At 39.3% G+C, this 19,740-nt stretch overlaps 1 protein-coding gene across 1 annotated transcript in view; it reads right to left on the bottom strand.

The window, feature by feature from the left end:
- ENTHD1 (ENTH domain containing 1) overlaps positions 1–19,150 on the bottom strand; it is a 150,036-nt gene extending 130,886 nt beyond the window's left edge. Inside the window, exons 1-2 of the mRNA XM_007975853.3 lie at positions 18,891–19,150; positions 12,098–12,601 (exon numbers count right to left, since the gene is read on the bottom strand). Coding sequence (XP_007974044.3) covers positions 12,098–12,446 — 349 coding nt within the window. The 5' untranslated portion in view covers positions 12,447–12,601; positions 18,891–19,150. The remainder of the gene's footprint in view (positions 1–12,097; positions 12,602–18,890) is intronic.
- Between the last annotated feature and the right edge of the window lie 590 nt (positions 19,151–19,740).

The following is a 19,740-nucleotide window of genomic DNA, read 5'->3' as shown; positions in this document are numbered from 1 at the left end:
TGAGGGAGGAAGAGGACTCCTGCCTAGCCAGCCAGATTGCCCTCACATCCAAAACGACAAACTTCTACTCATCCTAAGACAATATTAGAAAATGGAAAAGACAAGCTACAGAATTTTTGTAGCCTGTAGGATGGCAGAAAACATCTATAATATGTCTATCTGACAAAGAACTCATATCCAAAATATATAAAAATTCCTAGAAATCAATAATAAAAAGATAAAATGTTAAAAATAGGCAAAATATTTAAGCAGACAATACTTGAACAGGCAAAAGATGTCCTCATGGGCAAAAATCATATGAAAAGGCACTTAACAACTTTTCAGGGAGATGCAAATTAAAACCAAATTGAAACAACATTATACTCCCATCAAAATGGCTAGATGGAAAATCATAACATTTCTAAGTGTTGATAAGGATGTGAACAACAAATTCTCATATATTAATAGTGAAATCACTTAAGAAAACTTTAGTTTCTAGTCATATTTTATGGTTTCTACAACCCAGAAATTCTACTCCTCAGGATATACCAAAGAGAACCGAATGCATATCGCACAAGAATGTTCATAAGAGTTTTATTCACAATAACTTAAAGCTATAAGCATCCCAAATATTATCCGTCAACAATAGATGGATAAACTGTGGTATGCACATATAATGGAATACAACTCAGCAATAAAAAGAAATGATATTCTGATATACACAACAATATGGATTACTCTCAGAAACATTATGTTTAGAGAAGCCAGAAACTGAAGAACACATACGCATGCTTCCATTTACATAAATTTTAAGAACAAATGCAACAAATCTATACAGTTAAAGAAATTCAAAAACTAGTTGCCTCTGGAGAGGAGGGAAAGCAGGGATGAAGGAACTGGATGAGGTGATGAAAATGTTCTTTATCGTGCTATGGGTGATGGTTCCACCCATCAAAATCCATCCAACTGTACACTTAAGATTTATGTATTTCATAATATGTAAATTATATTTCAACAAAGTAGTTAGCATAAAACTATTTTAAAACGTAATTTGTAGTGAAGAAAGGGAAATTTTTGTATCAGTCAACTCTGACATTTCTATTTTTTATCTTTCTAAAAAAAGTCAATTACTTTGAATTTGCTAAAGGAATAAAAATATCAAGGTATTAATCATTCATTCATCAAGTGTGTATTGAGTGATCCTACCCCAAGGCAAGGTACTAAGTGCTAGGAACACTGTTCTTGCCCTTGAAAAATTCAGAGTTTTGCAAGGGATAAAGACGTGTACATAAATGGACTGTGACAGAGGCATACAGACACTGTAGGCATAAAAGAGAGAATGTTAGACTACCTGCGAATGTTAACGAGATTCAGGACGATCACCTGGGAACCTGGAATCACCTGTGGTAACTATGGTGCCCACTCTTGTGAGGTTGAGCCTAAATTGTAATGGGCCTTCACTTAAGATAAAAGAGACTGACCCAACCTTGCCAACTATTTCTAGCTGTTTACTCAAGACCTTCAAATTAGTTATACTTAATGAAGGATTTTTAAAGTCACCATAAAGAGTACATGGTGTATGCTGCTTGTACCATCCTTGACCTAAATAACTTAGAAATGGATAAAAAAGGATAAACCTGACTTCTGATCCAAAATGTAAAAAGTTGGAGTTGCCACTCCATTCTAACAAGTAAAAATCTGAACATACAGAAAAATCAACAACTCTTCTTGGACCCATCAGAGAGATATAGTCACAGGGCAAACCACTGAGCCCCACATTGAGACTGACAGGCGAATACAGTACAGAGAATCGTGGCTTGCTGGAGCAGAAACCTCCAAGGAAAAAAGTGCTGAGGTCGGGAAGCGTGAACTATAACTGAGAGATCAAACCTCCAGGGGAAGTCTTCAGGCCTCCCCTACTTTTGTTTTACCTCAAGGAGCTGGACCAAGTTCTCGCAGTAAATACTGGAGAAAAATCCCCTGGTGCTTCTAGCAGGGGGAGGGAAAAAGGAACCATTCAGAATTTTCCAGAGCATTCTGTTCTTAACAAGTTCTGCCCTTAGGAGAAGCTAGTTAACCAAAGCCTAACCTGACGGGGTGTTATCAGAGCCTAACTGATCTGGAAGATCAGTAAGCTTAACTTACTGCCACATCACTAAAGGCTTATTTACCTGAGATCCTCTTATTGTACCTCATGCCCAGCTATCAAGAAAAAATTACAAGACATACTAAAAGGCAAAATCGCAGTTTGAGGAGACAGAACAAGCAACAAAACCAGGTGCAGATAGGGCTGATATTAGAATTATTAGACTAGGAATTTAAAATAACTATGATTAAGATGTAAGGGCTCTAATGGATAATGTGGACAGCACGCAGCACAGATGAGCAATGTAAGCACAGAGATGGAAATTCTAAGAAAGAATCAAAAAGAAATGCTAGCGATCAAAAATATTGTAACAGAAATGAAGAATGCCTTTGGCAGGCTTTCTGGGAGATTGGACACAGTTGAGGAAAGAATCTTTGAGCTGGAGGACATCTCAATAGAAACCACTAAAACTGAAAAGTGATGAGAAAAGCTGAATGACAACGACAATAAATAACAAGAACAGAACATCCAAGAACTATGGGACAACTATAAAAGGTGTAACATATGTGTAATGGAAATTAACAAAGGAGAGAGACACAGGAACAGGAGAAATATTTGAAACAACAGTCACTGATAATTTCCCCAAATTAATGTTATACACTAACCACAGATCAAGGAAGCTCAGAGAACATTAAGCAGGATAAATGGAAATTTTTTTTCAAAAAAAAAAAATACTCCTGAAAGAAACCAGAGGAAAAAAACACCTTACATATAGAGGAACAAAGATAAGAATTACATTCAACTTCTCAGAAACCAAAACTAAGAAAGTGAAGGAGAAATAAAGACTTTTTTAGTCAAACAAAAATTGAGGGAATTTGTTGCCGGTAACCTACCTTGCAAAAAATGTTCAAAGAAATTCTTTACAGAAATGGAAAATGATAAAGTTCAGAAACTCAGATCTGCATAAAGAAATGAACTGCATCAGAAAAGAAGTAAGTGAAAATAAAAACTTTCTTATTATTTATTAATAAAACAATAACAGCAACAATGTATTTGATTATACATGCTTACACATATGCTTATGTATAAGCAAGATAAGTAACAGCAATGATACAAGGGATGGGAAGAAGAAATCAGAATTATTTTATTATTATAAGGTACTAGCACTACCCATGAGGCAGTATAGTGTTATTCATTAAAATTAAACTTTCTGATATGCAAAAGACATGGTCAAGAAAATGAAAAGATGAGACACAGACTGGGAGAAAATATTTGCAAAAAAAAAAAAAAAAATGAGACGAAGGAGTGTTATCTGAAATATACACAGAATTCTTAAAACTGAACAATAAAAACAAACAACCTGACTTAAGAATGGGCCTAAAACCTTAACATACACCTCATTAAAGAAGATATACAGGCTGGGCGCAGTGGCTCACACCTGTAATCCCAACACTTTCGGAGGCCAAGACAGGTGGAACATGAGGTCAGGAGATCAAGACCATCCTGGCTAAGACAGTGAAACCCCATCTCTACTAAAAAGTACAAAAAAATTAGCTGGGCGTAGGGTGCCTGTAGTCCCAGCTACTTGGGAAGCTGAGGCAGGAGAATGGCATGAACCCGGGAGGCGGAGCTTGCAGTGAGCCAAGATCACGCCACTGCACTCCAGCCTGGGCAACACAGTGAGACTCCATCTCAAAAAAAGAAAAAAAAACACGGCCGGGTGCGGTGGCTCAAGCCTGTAATCCCAGCACTTTGGGAGGCCGAGACGGGCGGATCATGAGGTCAGGAGATTGAGACCATCCTGGCTAACACGGTGAAACCCTGTCTCTACTAAAAAAATACAAAAAACTAGCCGGGCGCGGTGGCGGGCGTCTGTAGTCCCAGCTACTCAGGAGGCTGAGGCAGGAGAATGCCGTAAACCCAGGAGGCGGAGCTTGCAGTGAGCTGAGATCCGACCACTGCACTCCAGCCTGGGCAGCAGAGCAAGACTCTGTCTCAAAAAAAAAAAACAAAAAAACAAAAAAATATATATATATACAGATGGCAAGTAAGCATATGAAAGATCCTCCACATCATACATTAAGGACATGCACACTAAAATAACAATAAGAGATACTATATACATACCTATTAGGATGACCAAAATTCAAAACACTGACAACACCAAGTGCTGGTAAAGACGTAAAGCATCAGGAACTCTCATTATTGCTGGTGAGAATGCAAAATGGGGCTGCCACTTTAAAAGACAGTTTGGCAGTTTCTTATAAAACTAAACACTCTTGCCATACAATTGAGTACATCAGGTTCCTTGGTATTTACTCAAAGGAGTTGAAAATTATTGTCCACATAAAAAACTTCATACAGTTGTTTATTTGTAATTGCCAAAACTTGGAAGCAATCAAGGTGACATTCAGTAGCTGAATGGATAAATATACTGTGATTCATCCCGACAATGGGCTACTATTAAGTGCTAAAAGGAAATGAGGCTGGGCACAATGGCTCATGCCTATAATACCAACACTTCGGGAAGCCAAGGTAGGAGGATTGCTTGAGGCCACAAATTCAAGACCAGCCTGGGCAAGTAGTGAGACTTTGTCTCCACAAAAAATTTTAAAATGAGCTGGGTGTGGTGGTGTGCATCTACAGTCCCAGCTACTCTGGAAGCTGATTCTCCTCTGAGAGGGTCCCTTAAGCCCAGGAGTTCAAGGCTTCAGTGACCTCTGATAATGCCACTGCACTCCAGCCCAGTGACAGAAGCCTACTTGAAAGCGTACATGTTGAATGATTCCAACTAAATGACATTTTAGAAAAGGAAAAATTATGGAGACAGTAAAAAGATCAATGGTTGCAGGGGCTAAAGGAGGGAGGAAAAAACAGGCAGAGCACAGAAAAATTTTAGGGCAGTGAAACTACTCTGCGTGATATTATAATGATGAGTACACGTAATTGTACATTTGTCCAAACCTATAAAATGTACAACACCAAGAGTACACCTTAAAGTAAGCTATGGACTTTGGGTAAAAATGATATGTAACTGTATATTCATCGACAGTAGCAAATGTACCACTTTGGTTGAGGATGTTTATGATGGGGGAGGCTATGCATGTACAGAGGAAGAAGGTATTTGGGAACACAGTATTTTCCTCTCAATCTTGCTGTGAATCTGAAACTGTTCTAAAAAAACAAAGTATATTTTTAAAAAACTTTTTAATAAAAAGGCTAAATTTCTGAATTCTTGTCCCAGGATAGTGATCAGAGTTAGTTCAGTCTCAGCCCCTTCCATCCTGCTGTATGTAATTGGTTAAATGTTTGGTCAAAGCTGGAAACATGACACATGCTGACGGGATGGAGTAAAGGAGTGAACAGAATGATCAGGATGAGGATAGCATTCTTAATTCTTTCATCCAACAATATACTGTAGTTGTTGAGAACATGTATTCTGGAGCCAAATGCTTAGATTGCAATCTTGTCTCTACCACTAACTAGCTGTGTGAAGAGTTATTCAACCTCTTTGCAGCTTGGTTTCCTCATCAGCAAAAAGGAGCCAATAACATTTCCCATCTCAAAGGGCTGTTGTGAAGATTAAATGAATTCATGCATGCCAAGTGTTGAGAATACTACTTGTTACAAAGTGTAGTAAACATGCTTGCTAATAAAAGAGCCCACAAGTTAGCAAATACAGAATAAATTTATTTTTAAACACTACGTTAGTTACATTTTCAAACAATATGCTCAATATGTCCTTCTATAGCCTAGACAGTGTTTCCTGTGAAGTACTTTTAACTTTAAAGCAATGTATCCAATTGGTGATTCTTTTAGAACTACAGTAAGTACAATACAGAATGTCACCAAAGTCTGAAAACACATGGAAAATCATGAATTAAGTTTTTCAGATTAACAATTAGACTCACTGCTTAAATTCAGAGAGATATCACCTGAAAAGTTGTCTAGAGATTAAAGAAAAATGTGTTGAGAAATGATTTGAAAAAGTCACTTACTATTCTCTGATGTTTCCCAATTTTTCCTATCTGTTTCCCAATGTTTTTCCTACTAGTATAATTATTATTAATTACTGTGCATGTACCATGTGACAGGCACTGCTGAAGATACTGGAGATGGGGCATGGACGAAGCGGACATAAAAGGTAAAATGTCCCTGCCGTCGTGAAATGCACACTTTAGTAGGGATAGACAATAAACGCATCCTAAAATAGAATATACACTATGTCAGATGAGAAGCGCTATGGGGAAAAATGAAACAGAAGGTGGCCAGGGCATGTCAGTGCAACGAGGAGGCCGGGCTGTTTTTTATAACTAGGGTAGAATTAGAAGACCTCTAATAAGACTTTCTGAGAAAGCCATGCAGGTTTCTGGACAACAGCATTCCAGGCAAAGGGAACAGCAAGTGTAAAGACCAAAGAAGAGAGCCAAGAAAGCCTTTTTTTCTATAATATCTTCTTTTGTCTTCATCTCTCTTGATAACCTGTAACTAAGGCAGGCTCCAGATATAGATTACTTGGACCAAATAATTTCTCTTTCATTCACTTCTCAGTACAGACTTGACACTGCCTTCTTTCTTCTCCGAGTCAACAAAATCATTTTTATCTAGCAGTTTTTCTTTCTTGTTTTTTTATATGACTTCCATTTGATAAAAATTTACTGTCTACTCTGTGCAGGCCTGACGGTGAAAGGATGATTAACATATGGTACATGCCCTTACAATCTAGTTAAAATGAGACACATAAAATCAATAAAATATACCATAAAAAGCACTGCTTTGATATTATGAATAAAGTACTGCAGCAATTAATTCCGCCCAATGAGGGAAAGAGTAGTTGGGGATAGAGGGAAAAAGGATTCTGAGCTAGGATTTGGAGATTAAGTAGGAGTTCAAAACATGGACAGCGATAAAAGAATATTTCAAGGGGAAAGACAAATCTTAAGTATAAGCACAGAAATGTGTAAGGAAACAATATATTAGGAATGACTGTTAATGCAATGTGCTACATTGAGGACTAGGGAAGTAAGAGCAGAAAAGTAGATTGGAAACATGTTAAGGGGCCTGACTTTATCCTGAGAGCCAGTGGTTTGCAAACTATTTTGACTATATACCCCAGCAGTAACAAATTGTTATGCAAGTATATATCCTCAATGAATGCACATTTATTTAAGTACGAGTGAAATTATGGCAACAGCTACTCTTCTAGTATATCACATTCATTAGAAAACACACAAAGAGGGCTGGGCATGGTGGCTCACACCTGTAATCCCAGCACTTTGGGAGGCTGAGGCGAGTGAATCACTAGGTCAGGAGTTCAAGACCAGCCTGCCCAAGATGGTGAAACCCTGTCTCTACTAAAAATACAAAAATTAGCAGGGCACAGTAGCAGGTGCCTGTAGTCCCAGCTACTCGGGAGGCTGAGGCAGGAGAATCACTTGAACCTGGGGGCAGAGGTTGCAGTGAGCCGAGATAGCACCACTGCACTCCAGCCTGGGTGACAGAGTGAGATTCCATCTCAAAGAAAAAAAAAGAAAAAATACACAAAGAGAAATACGTAAAAGATAGTATTTTCCCCTAATGGAATCTTTTTCATTAATTTGTATTAGTGAATAATGTGTACAATGTTATCTATCAATTGCTAATGTAACTTCTATAATCAACAAATGAATGCACTATGCTTCTGTTGACATTTCAGTTCTAATTTGCATTTTTCTTGCTCTCTTGGTGGTAATAAATTATCAAGAATATTCATAAAGTCTAGCACAGTGTACTTGTACTTGCTTTGGTGCTAAGATCAACTGTTAGGGAATCTGAAAGATCTTTATGATAGTCAACTTAAACACATCCATGTATACCTTATCTTATACATATAAAAGGTACAAATGCATAAAAAGACAACTTTCTTTCATGATAAAAACACTCAACAACTAGGAATAGAAGAGAACTTCCTCACCCTGATAAAGAACATCTATGAAAAAACCCATAGCTAACATACTTGATGACAGGAAGCTTTCCTCCAAAGAGCAGGAACAAGACGGGATGTCTGCTCTCAACACTTCTTTCTAGCCAAGGAATCTAGGTTGGAGAGGAAGAAGTGAAACTATTTGTACATGACGGGATCTAGTAGACAGATCAACATACAAAAATCAGTTAATCAGGTGTATTTCTATACACCAGCCATGAAAAATCTGAAAATGAAATTAAGAAGACAATTCCAGCCTGAGTCCCAGCTACTCCGGAGGCTGAGGCAGGAGAATGGTGTGAACCCAGGAGGTGGAGCTTGCAGTAAGACAAGATGGTGCCACCGCACTCCAGCCTGGGCGACAGAGTGAGACTCTGCCTCAAAAAAAAAAAAAAAAAAAAAAAAAAAAAAAAAAAAAAAAAAAAAAAAATTCCATTTATTGGAGTTTTAAAAAGACTAAAATGCTTAGAAATAACTTTCAGAAATGCAAGAACTTCTGAAATTAACTGGAAAATAATCTTTAAAATGAAAAAAACTTAAGAAATGCAAGACTTGTATACCAAAACCTACACAGCACTGTTGAAAGAAGTGAAAAAATATCTAAATAAAAAGAAAGACATCCTGTGTACAAAGATTGGAGAAATTAGTATTGTTAAAATGACAATATACCCCAAATTGATCTACAGATTCAATGTAAGCCCATCAAAATTCCAGCCAAATTCTAGCCATTTTTTTTTTCCCCCCTTGAGACAGGGTCTTACTCTGTTGCCCAGGCTGGAGTGCAGTGGTGTGATCTTGGCTCATTGCAACCTTCACCTCCTAGGTTCAAGCAATTCTCATGCCTCAGCCTCCAGGTAGCTGGGATTACAAGTGTGTGCCACCATACCTGGCTAATTTTTGGCACTTTTAGTAAAGATGGGGTTTCTCCATGTTGGCCAGGCTGGTCTTGACCTCCTGGCCTCAAGTGATCTGACTGCCTCTACCTCCCAAAATGCTGGGATTATAGGTGTAAGTCACCACACCTGGCCCTAGCCATCTTTTTAACAGAAATTCATAAGCTGGTGTTAAACTTCAAATGAAAATGCAAGAGACTCAGAATAGAAGGAAAAAAAAAAAAAAAAGCTTATAAAAGAACAATGTTGGAGAACTCACACTCCTTAATTTCAAAACTTACTACAAAGCTACTGTAATCAAAACAGTATGGTACTGGCATAAGGCCTGACATATAGATCAATGAAACAACTGGGAGTACAGAAATAAGCCCATACATCTTATTTGGTTGATTGATTTTTGCGAGGATGCCAATATAACTCAATAGGGAAAAAATGGTCTTTTCGATAAATGGTAGCAGGGCATCTTCATGAAAAAGAATGAAGTTAAACTTCACAGCACATACACAAATTAATTCAAAAAGGACTCAGGACCTGAATGTACAAGCTAAAACTATAAATCTCTTAGAAAAGATAGGTATAAATCTTCATGATCCTGGATTACACAATGGAGCCCATAGTTTCTTATATATATGACCCCTAAAGCACAAGTAACCAAGGGAAAAAATTACACATTGCAATTCAAACTTTAAAATTTTTGTGCATCAAAGACACCTCCAACAAAATTAAAGGAATCTACAGAATCAGAGAAGATACTTGCATATCACTTCTCTGATAAGGGTCTTGTATCCAGAATATATAAAGAACTTTTAATACTCAAAAAGTTGTCTTAAAAAGTTAATAATCGGCAAAGGATTTGAATAGACGTTACACCAGAAAAGACATAGAAATTGCCAACAACGACATGAAAAGATGTTCAACATCATTAGTCTTTAGGGAAATGTAAATCAAAACCACAATGAGATACCACTTCACAACCAGTAGGATAGCTATAATCAACAACAACAAAAAAGGATAATAACAAGTGCTGGCAAGAATACAGAAAAACTGGGACATTTTTAAACTGCCAGTGGAGATGTAAAATGGATACAGCCACTATGGAAAAATTTAGCAGCTCCTCAAAAAGCTAAACACTGAATTACTATATGATCAAACAATTCCACTCCTAAGTATACACCCAAATAAACTGAAAGCCAGAACTTGAATTGATACTTACACTCCCATGTTCAGTGGAACACTATTCACAATAGCTAAAAGAAACAACCCAAGAGTCTATCAACAGATGAGTAAATTTTTAAAATGCATAATGTACATACAATAGAATATTATTCAGACATAAAAGGAATAAAGTTCTGATACATCCTACAACATGACAACCCTGAGGACATTATAGTAACTGAAATAAGTCAGACACAAAAGAACAAATACTGTATGATTCCACTTACATGAGATACCTAGAACAGGAAAATTTAGAGAGACAGATAGGGCCTTGGTGGAATGGGAATGGGGAGCTATTGCTTAATGGTTATGGGGTTTCTGTTTGGGGGGATGAAAGAGTTCTACCAAGAGTGGTGATGGCTGCACAACATTGTGAATGTAATTAATGCAACTGAATTGTATACTTACAAAGGCAAATTTTATGTTATAGTTATAATTTTGAAAAATTATACTGTAATATACCAAAATCCACATAACTGTACACCTTAAATGGGTGAATTGTATGGCATGTGAATTATATCTCAATAAATTTTTTTTAAAAAAAAAAAAGAGAAGAAAAAACAAAACTCTCAAGCTATGAAAGGACATGGAGGAATCTTTTATTTTTTTGAGACGGAGTCTCGCTCTGTCACCCAGGCTGGAGTGCAGTGGTCGGATCTCGGCTCACTGCAAGCTCCGCCTCCCGGGTTTACGCCATTCAGGACATGGAGGAATCTTAAATGCATATTGCCAAGTGAAAGAAACCAGTCTGAAAAAGCTACATACTTTAAGATTCCAACTCTATGACATCTGAAAAGGCAAAACTACAGAGATGATAAAAAGACCAGTGGTTGCCAGGGATTCAAGGGGAGAGGAAAAGGATGAAAAGGTGGAGCACAGGACATATGTACTCTGTATGATAGTGGAATGGAGGACACATGACACCATGCATTTTTCAAAACCCATAGAACTGTAGAACACAAAGAGTAAATCCTAATGTAAGATATGAACTTTCATTAACAATAATGTATCAGCATTTGCTTATAAATTGTAACAAATGGACCACACTAATGCAAGATGCTATTAGGAGAAATTGTGTCTGAGTGGGGAAGGGTAAGTGGGAACTCTGCGTAACTTTCTGCATAATTTTTCTGTAAACCTAAAACTGCCCTTAAAAAAAGGTCTATTTTTAAAATGCATGCTCCCCAGAGAGAATGCTCTGAATTTTATCCTCTTCTCGTGATTCATAAGACTATTCACTTTAAACACAAATTATAATTTTACGGTAGCAGGAGAGGAAGTGCTGAGCCTTTTGCCACTGTAGAATATCAGGCACTACTGAATCATCTCAGGATCCTATCCTTTCCCTACTGCACCTCCTCTTCCGCCCCCGAAAGAATTATTTTATGATCTAAATTTTTGTATTCATTTAACTGCTTCCATCTAGATAGTCTTTGAAGATTCCAACCTGTGGAAATATTTCCTTAATTTATGACTAAATTCCAGTTTAATTATAATTATGAATTACAGTGACATTATTACACCAAATTGCCATGCCTCCTGTTTTATTCACTTTATTCATTTTCTATGAGGTATCATTTTATCAGAAACCTAAGTGTGTTCGCTTTTTTTTTCCTTTTGAAAAAAGTATTGTTCTCTAAGGCACTGAAGACTCAATACAGAGGATTAAATTGGAAACTATAACTGTCCCAGAGGAAAGATAGCTAGTACATTTAAGTACAACTCTTCCCCACCTCCTGATATAAAATGATCCCCCAAACCTCCTAATCTTTATTGGCACATGCTATAAACTTTTGTTTTAAACTTTAGAGATCGGGGTCTCGCTATGTTGCCCAGGCTAGAGTACAGTGGCTATTCACAGGTGCAATCTTTCCTCATTACAGCATCAAACGCCTGGGCTCATGCGATCCTCCCACCTCAGCCTCCCAAGCACCAGCTTATATAAACTTCTTTAACCATTACCTTGGTCTTTTCCAGCTTCATCTATGTGCTGAAAATCTTTTAGTGTTTGAAGGTTACAGAACCCCTCTCTGCAATGCTGAACAACTTTCTTTGATCCATTCTTGATGAGATAATCCATTAGCGTAAGGGATTTATACACGTGGCGCCAGTTCTTCCCATGGTCATTGAGTCTGTGCCATAGCATATTCATAATCTCTGAGAGAGAAATTGTGTTGAAAGTCAAGTCACTGATATCTAGCATCAGAGAACTAGAGGGACCCCAAGGGTCATTAGAAGTTGCTTCCCTGACTTTTATTTCAGCATCTGAGTAATTTTTCACAAAGTTTTTCACTTGTCTCCTGAACGCCATAAGTAATACAAGTTCCAAGGTGAGATGGGGGATGAAAGCAATCGAATAACAGTTTATGTCACTGGTTTATAAAACTCTTGACAGGTAATTGGTCCCCAGTTCTGCTGCTCCCAAATACAAATAATTAATCTCTACGTTGATAAAGTATCAATTTCCTGCAAGGAAAGCACAAAAAAATTAAAATTAAACTTTTTTTTAAGTCTATAGAAGACTAAATCAGTCTGCAAATCTAGGTTTTGTTTCCACATCAGCCCCTCACTTACAACAGCCAGAATCGAGGGTACCATATAACTGTTCCTAGGATAGGTATGGGAAAATCCCTCATGAGAAATTGGCCTATATTATTTAAAGAAATACAGGTTGTCTTTCTAGTCATAGAAGTTCCTGCAGAAAATATCATCCAACCTCTTTGGCCAGAAATATAATGGCTACAAAGCATTACGTGGACAGTAGACAAGTCAACATTTTAAAAAACAGAACTTGCACTCTGACATTTCTTTTTTTTTTTTTTTCCAGAGACAGGGTATTGCCCTGTTTCCCAGGCCGAAGTACAGTGGTGCAGTCATAGCTCACTGCAGCCTCAAACTCCTAGGTTCATGCAATTCTCTGGCCTTAGCCTCCCAAGGTGTGTGCCTTGCCATTTTTTTTTTTTTTTTATTTTGAGACGGAGTCTCCCTCTGTTGCCCAGGCTAAGTGCAGTGACGCGATCTTTGCTCACTGCAACCTCTGCCTCCTGGGTTCAAGCAATTCTCCTGCCTCAGGCTCCTGAGCAGCTGAGATTACAAGTGCATGCCACCACACCTGGCTAATTTTTGTATTTTTAGTACAGATGGGGTTTCACCATGTTGGTCAGGCTGGTCTCGAACTCCTGACCTCATGATCCTTCCGCCTCAGCCTCCCAAAGTGCTGGGATTACAGCCGTGAGCCACTGCACCCAGCCTGCCTGGCTAATTTTTAAATATTTTGTAGAGATGGGGGTCTCCATATGTTGCACAGGCTGGTCAAAAGTTCCTGGCCTCAAGTGATCCTCCCACTTTAGCCTCATGAAATGCTAGGATTTCAGGCATCTCTTAAGATATATTGTCATGTATAAAAATATTATGTTCTGAGAGTAACTAAAATGGGGGTAAAATTGAGTCTTAGAATCACCTACTGACCCTATGACTGTATTGTTTTTAGAACTACAAGTCCTGAGAATCAGATCTAAATGCAATCTGCTTGCCTGCTAAACCTAAAAGAAAGGAGGATCAGCTATGAAGACAAACAGCTGCACATCAGTGTACTCCACAGCTAACTCATGGTACCCTAAAACCACTATTGTAGTCCAGATAAGCCTGGTAAATTAGAGGGAAAGGTTAAATTACTTTATTTGTTCACCTTTGGAAAAAGAAGAATGAGTTTAGGATTAAACAGTGTCAATAGTAAGACTCAAATAATACAAGGATTTCTCTAAATCCTGCAGTGATCAGCCTGTGTCTATCAGGTCTCAAAACAAGGACACACAGAGAGGCCCATATACTGAAACTTACAAAGGATATGCAACCCCCAAACTCTACACAATGCTTGTGAATGATCAGTTCAGTTTATAGGAAACCATTCCCTTTCTCGTTTTCATTATTTTGTATTAAGGAGGGTCAGTTAGTTTGCAATTTCCCTAGTGATTCACCACTGCCAGCTGCCAAGACGGTGTATCAAATTGATTTCGAGCCCTGACGAACATCCAGATCCAACGAAACCTAGAAGATCTATAATCAGATTTTACTAGAGAAATTGCACACATACAAAAGAAAAAAATGTTAAAATCCATAACAAATGTGTTCACTGCTTTTAGTTTTGCTTCCCTTCCTTGACCTTCTCAGATAACTAGCTCAGGCTTGATTAATTTCTGTATGTGTATTAAAGGAAGACATACATTTTTAGAAGCATCCTAAATAAACTATCACTTCTTTTTTAAAAAAATAAGAGAAGATAACCTCTTTTTGGTAAAAATACAACACACTGTTAACTAAGCAAGACAGACAATGTACCTGTATAAGTGGTTGGGCGTGGTGGCTCACGCCTATAATCCTAGCACTTTGGGAGGCCGCTGCGGGCAGATCACCTGAGCTCAGGAGTTCAACACCAGCCTGGGCAACATGGCGAAACCCTATCTCTACTAAAAACACAAAAAATTAGCTGGGCTTGGTGGGCACACACCTGTAATCCCAGCTACTTGGGAGGCTGAGGCATGAGAATCGTTTGAACCTGGGAGGCAGAGGTTGCAGTGAGCCAAGATTACGCCACTGCACTATAACCTGGGAGATAGAGTGAGACTCTGTCTCAAAAATAAATAAATAAATAAGAAAATGTATTAAATATCTGTTTAATTAAGATTTCTCAGCCGGGCACGATGGCTCACGCCTGTAATCCCAGCACTTTAGGAGGCGGAGGCAGGTGGATCACGAGGTCAGGAGACCTAGACTATCCTGGCTAACACGGTGAAACCCTGTCTCTACTAAAAATACAAAAAATTAGCCAGGCATGGTGGCGGGCACCTGTAGTCCCAGCTACTCGGGAGGCTGAGGCAGGAGAATGGTGTGAATCCAGGAAGCGGAGCTTGCAGTGAGCCGAGACTGTGCCACTCCACTCCAGCCTGGGCGACAGAGCGAGACTCTGTCTCAAAAAAAAAAGAGAAAAAGATTTCTCAGAAAGACACTATCATTAACCCTAGGAAGAAAAAGAGAAGTTGTATTTCTACAACTTTCTGATTTTCTCTTTTTTGTACTTCAAACACAATCATTTTTATTTGACTCCTTCCTGCAGTGAAAACCTGATTTATACTATTTCAGTAAGCTATTAAAATTTTCAATCATGAGGGTTTTCTTTTTCTATTGTCCTTTTTTTCCCTCTACCAAACTCACTCAAGGCAGAGATGCACTATGACATTGGCTTAGAGCAACAAATATTGATCTGTTTCTTCACGAGTCTATTTTCTTGTAAAGCCTTGTTAGAATCACAACTTGCTGGAATTGAACAACAAATGTTAAATTTTTTTCTTTTTTGGATAGCTACCTATCTATATTTTGGAAGGACAATCATAATTTTTAGGTTTTTCTACATTCTCTAACCTGTATTTTAAACTTTTAAAAACCGTTTTCTTAAATGAATTTTCTAACCCAGAAAAATATCAAAATAATAGCCTTCTAATCCAATAGAGTAGTTTAAAATGAATTTACATGACATCATTTCAGAAATAAATACAACCCCAACCATTAGAAAAATCACAAGGAAAAAAGTCTAGAGAAGTGAATTCATATCACTTACTAATGTACAATGACTTGAACTTTACCTTGTGATATGAACACAGAATATGTAAGACACCATTCTACTACTGCTGTCTTTTCAGACAGTCAAGGAGCTCAATTAATTGGTGTTAGTTGTAAATTATATGTTGGTTTATTGTCTTTTAGACATCTGACTATATGAAAATGCTATTTACACATACCATCAAATAACTGCGAGACTGTTATCACTATAGTGATGTGACAAAATTAGTGCCCAAGAGGGTAAATTTCCACATTTGTTGGTTGTCTGGCTACCCAATTCGCTATAATATTTAGAAATAGAGGGAAGAAGTTAGGTATTTCGTGTCACAGATCTGAGAGGTCTTCACCGACCACACTAACTACTTAGGTCTCCCCAGCACCTGGTTAATTTCCTTCATTACACTTATAACAATCTGTACTGACCTATTTGTTATTTGCTCAGTGCCTTTCTTCACCACCAAACTAGAAGCTCCCTGGGGCAGGGACCCTGACTGTCTTATTTACCACTGTAATCCTATCCCTAACAGCTAATTAGCAACAGTAGGTACTCAAGAAACATGTGTTGTGCAAATGACACAATGATTGATTGACACAATGCCTTGGGATAAACCTGCACTGATTCTATAGCTTTATAATTACAATCACTTTTTTTTTTTTTTTTTTTTTTTTGAGGTAAAGCCTCACTATGTAGCCCAGGCTGCTTGCAAACTCCTGGGTTCAAGCAGTCCTCCTGCCTCAGCCTCCCAAGTAGCTGGGACTACAGGTGCATACCACCAAGTCTAACTAATTTAAAAAAAAAAAAAAATTTTTTTTTTGAGATGGGGTCTTGCTGTGTCACCCAGGCTGGAGTGAAGTGGCACGATCTTGGCTCATTGCAACCTCCACCTCCCAGGTTCAAGCGATTCTCCTGCCTCAGCCTCCCAAGTAGCTAGGACTATAGCCACAAGCCACCAAGCCCAGCTAATTTTTTGTAATTTTAGTAGAGACGGGGTTTCACCATATTGTCCAGGGTGGTCTCGAACTCCCGACCTCAAGTGATCCGCCCGCCCCAGCCTCCCAAAGTGCTGGGATTATAGGCGTGAGCCACCGTGCTTGGCCTTAAAAAAATATTTTTTTAGACACGGGGTCTTACTAGCTGCCCAGATGGTCACAAACTCCTATAAAGCATGGCATTTAAAAAATAAAATCTAGCTCTTGTAATTGTCAAGTAAAATTCTATAGTTTTGAGCAAATATTTTCAAATCATCAACAGATATTTCTTGAGTACCTACCATTTGTATGGCTTTGTGGAGAAACATAAAACATGAACCTCACACTAAAACTTACCATTCAGTTAAGGAGCTTTCTCTCCTAAATAATTCCCAGCAAAACAAATGATTACATTGAAAAAGTCTTTCAGTGTTCTTTTTAGATCTGCCCACTTTCACAATGCTGTTTCCTTCTCTCCATTTCATCTGAATCCTAACAGGAAATGATTTATCATGTGTCGTTAAACTATCAGTCCACGATCGTTCATCCAAATCCTTTGAGGCCAGATGAGTTGTGGCAATTCTTTTTTGGGTGCGGTGGGGGGGTGGAATTTTCAATAATAGTGCCATATCTATACCATATATTACATGATACCCACAGTAAGGTGTGGGGCTGCTCTGAACAATTAAACACATTAACATGTCTGCAATAAAAACATGTAAATATTTGGAATAAAGACTACAAATGGGCCGGGTACGGTGGCTCACGCCTGTAATCCCAGCACTTTGGGAGGCCGAGGCAGGTGGATCACGAGGTCAGGAGATCGAGACCATCCTGGCTAACAAGGTGAAACCCCGTCTCTACTAAAAATACAAAAAATTAGCCGGGCGTGGTGGCGGGCGCCTGTAGTCCCAGCTACTCGGGAGGCTGAGGCGGAAGAATGGCGTGAACCTGGGAGGCGGAGCTTGCAGTGAGCCGAGACTGTGCCACTGCACTCCAGCCTGGGCGACAGAGCAAGACTCCGTCTCAAAAAAAAAAAAAAAGACTACAATGGCCTCAGGCCAAGTTTTACCACCAAATGAGTTGGAGGGAAAATTGGTTTCCAAAAATTTTTTGATTTCAGGATTGATAATAAGGAACAGAGGAGCTAAACTGACTTTATCCAAATACTTGGGACAATAATGACAATAGCATCTAAGAGGCTGAGTGCCCGGAGCCATCTCTGAAAAGATGCATTTAAGGTGGAACTATGAGGAAAGAACAGCTCTTGTGTTCGTACAGGTTCTGCCTATAGACATGAGTTTGACTCGGAAGGAAATGAGCTTTGGTCAAGAATGCTACGGGAGAATGGTTATAGAGACTACCACGCCATTAGGAGGTGTTATTGTTTTGATGAAAAGAATACTGTCAGAGGCAGAAAATCTAATCTTTTTGAGCCCCAAGTGTGTGTTCATTAATTTATTCAACTAATAATCTTCCAGAGTTTACCATGTGGCAGGCTCCATTCTAGGAAATGGAGAATGAGGTGCACAAGACACACCTCACCCCCTGGAGTAAACAGCTACTCTTCACTGAACGCTCACATGCCTCATCTCTCTCCTTTAATTAGGATTCAAAGCCATGATCTGAGGTCCTGCGTTGCCATTTCCTAAGACTTAACAACTTCCCTGAGTCTCGGTACCCTCATCCACAACACAAAGAATAATCGCCAGACAGGGCCGTGGGGGAGGAAGAAACGAGATGCTTTGGAAAGAATTTTGAAAATGGCGGGTGGAGGCTGAGCAAGAATCAACTTTCTGTGGGCAGGGCCTTTCCTCGGCATCCTCGTCTTCATTCATCCAACCCCCATTTCAGATGATGGCAGTGTACCAGATGAGCCAGGTGTTGGGCGCTCGGTCACACAGAGAATCAGACCGGCAATTACCCTCGGAGAACCGGCAATGCACTGCGGAGGGGAAGGCTGGACCTCAGGGAAGCTCCTAGAAGGCGGGAGGGACGTGATGGCGTCACGCCACAGGGATTTCGCCTCCTGCGGATGGTAACCGCCTCGTCGCCCTCCCGCCCCAATCTGGACTCCGACAGTGCCGGCAGGAAACGGGAGGTGGGATGGCAGCCGATGTTTCCAGACCCGCCTTGAGTCCCATCACCACTCCCAAGCAGAGGCTGTTACCTGAGAGGAAAGTCGGCCGCTGCCCAGGGGCCAAACCTCCTCGCCCCAGGATATTCCCCCTACTCCAATCAGGCCCCAGGGCCCAGGCCGGTCCCCACTTCCGCTTCCTCACTTCCTGCCCTGGTGCAGTTCCTCTCAGGGCCTCAAGCAAGGTGGTCGCAAAAACCGGACCTGAAGGGTACCAAGGGGAATGAAGGTAAATGTCTTCGTTTCACAGTCTGCCGGGCTATGACACTGCCCTAATCCTTCTTTCAAGAAATGAATGTTTGCAAGTGTGTTAATACTGTCATTTTAACTGACTAGAAATACCACCAGCACGTGATTGCCACCTCAAAGGACAGAGAATGTAATAGTAGTCTATGAAGAGCAGTGTGTGATGGGCAATGATGGGTTAGCTCCAATGACATGGCTTCAGGTGCCACTGACGGATAGTTGTTGATGTATTCAACTAATTTTCCGTGAGCACCCGCTTTGTGCCAGACAGTAAGGACTAGGAGATAAAAAGCAGCCCTCTGCTGGATACGTTTACAGGCTAGTGGAGGTGACAGGCACCGTCACAGAAGATGGTGACAAGATATGTATGGCATAATAAGAGAGAAGAGAGCATCTAATTCTGCCACTGAGTATTTAAGGGCAAGTTTCACAGAAGAGTTTACATCTGAATTGAATCTTAAAGGATGACAGGGAGTTCACTGGATAGACAAAGTAGAGGAGGACGTAAGAGGCAAAGGACACATCATGTGTAAAGGCATGAAAGCTGAGCCAGCCTATTATCTTGGGAAAACTACATATACTGTAGTTACTACAGCTGTCACAAAGGCTATTAGTGGAGCAGTAGAGGAAGGTTAAA

This window comes from Chlorocebus sabaeus, chromosome 19 (genome assembly GCF_047675955.1).
Source record: "Chlorocebus sabaeus isolate Y175 chromosome 19, mChlSab1.0.hap1, whole genome shotgun sequence".
Classification (NCBI taxonomy): domain Eukaryota; kingdom Metazoa; phylum Chordata; class Mammalia; order Primates; family Cercopithecidae; genus Chlorocebus; species Chlorocebus sabaeus.
This window is presented reverse-complemented; position numbering and strand designations above follow the sequence as displayed.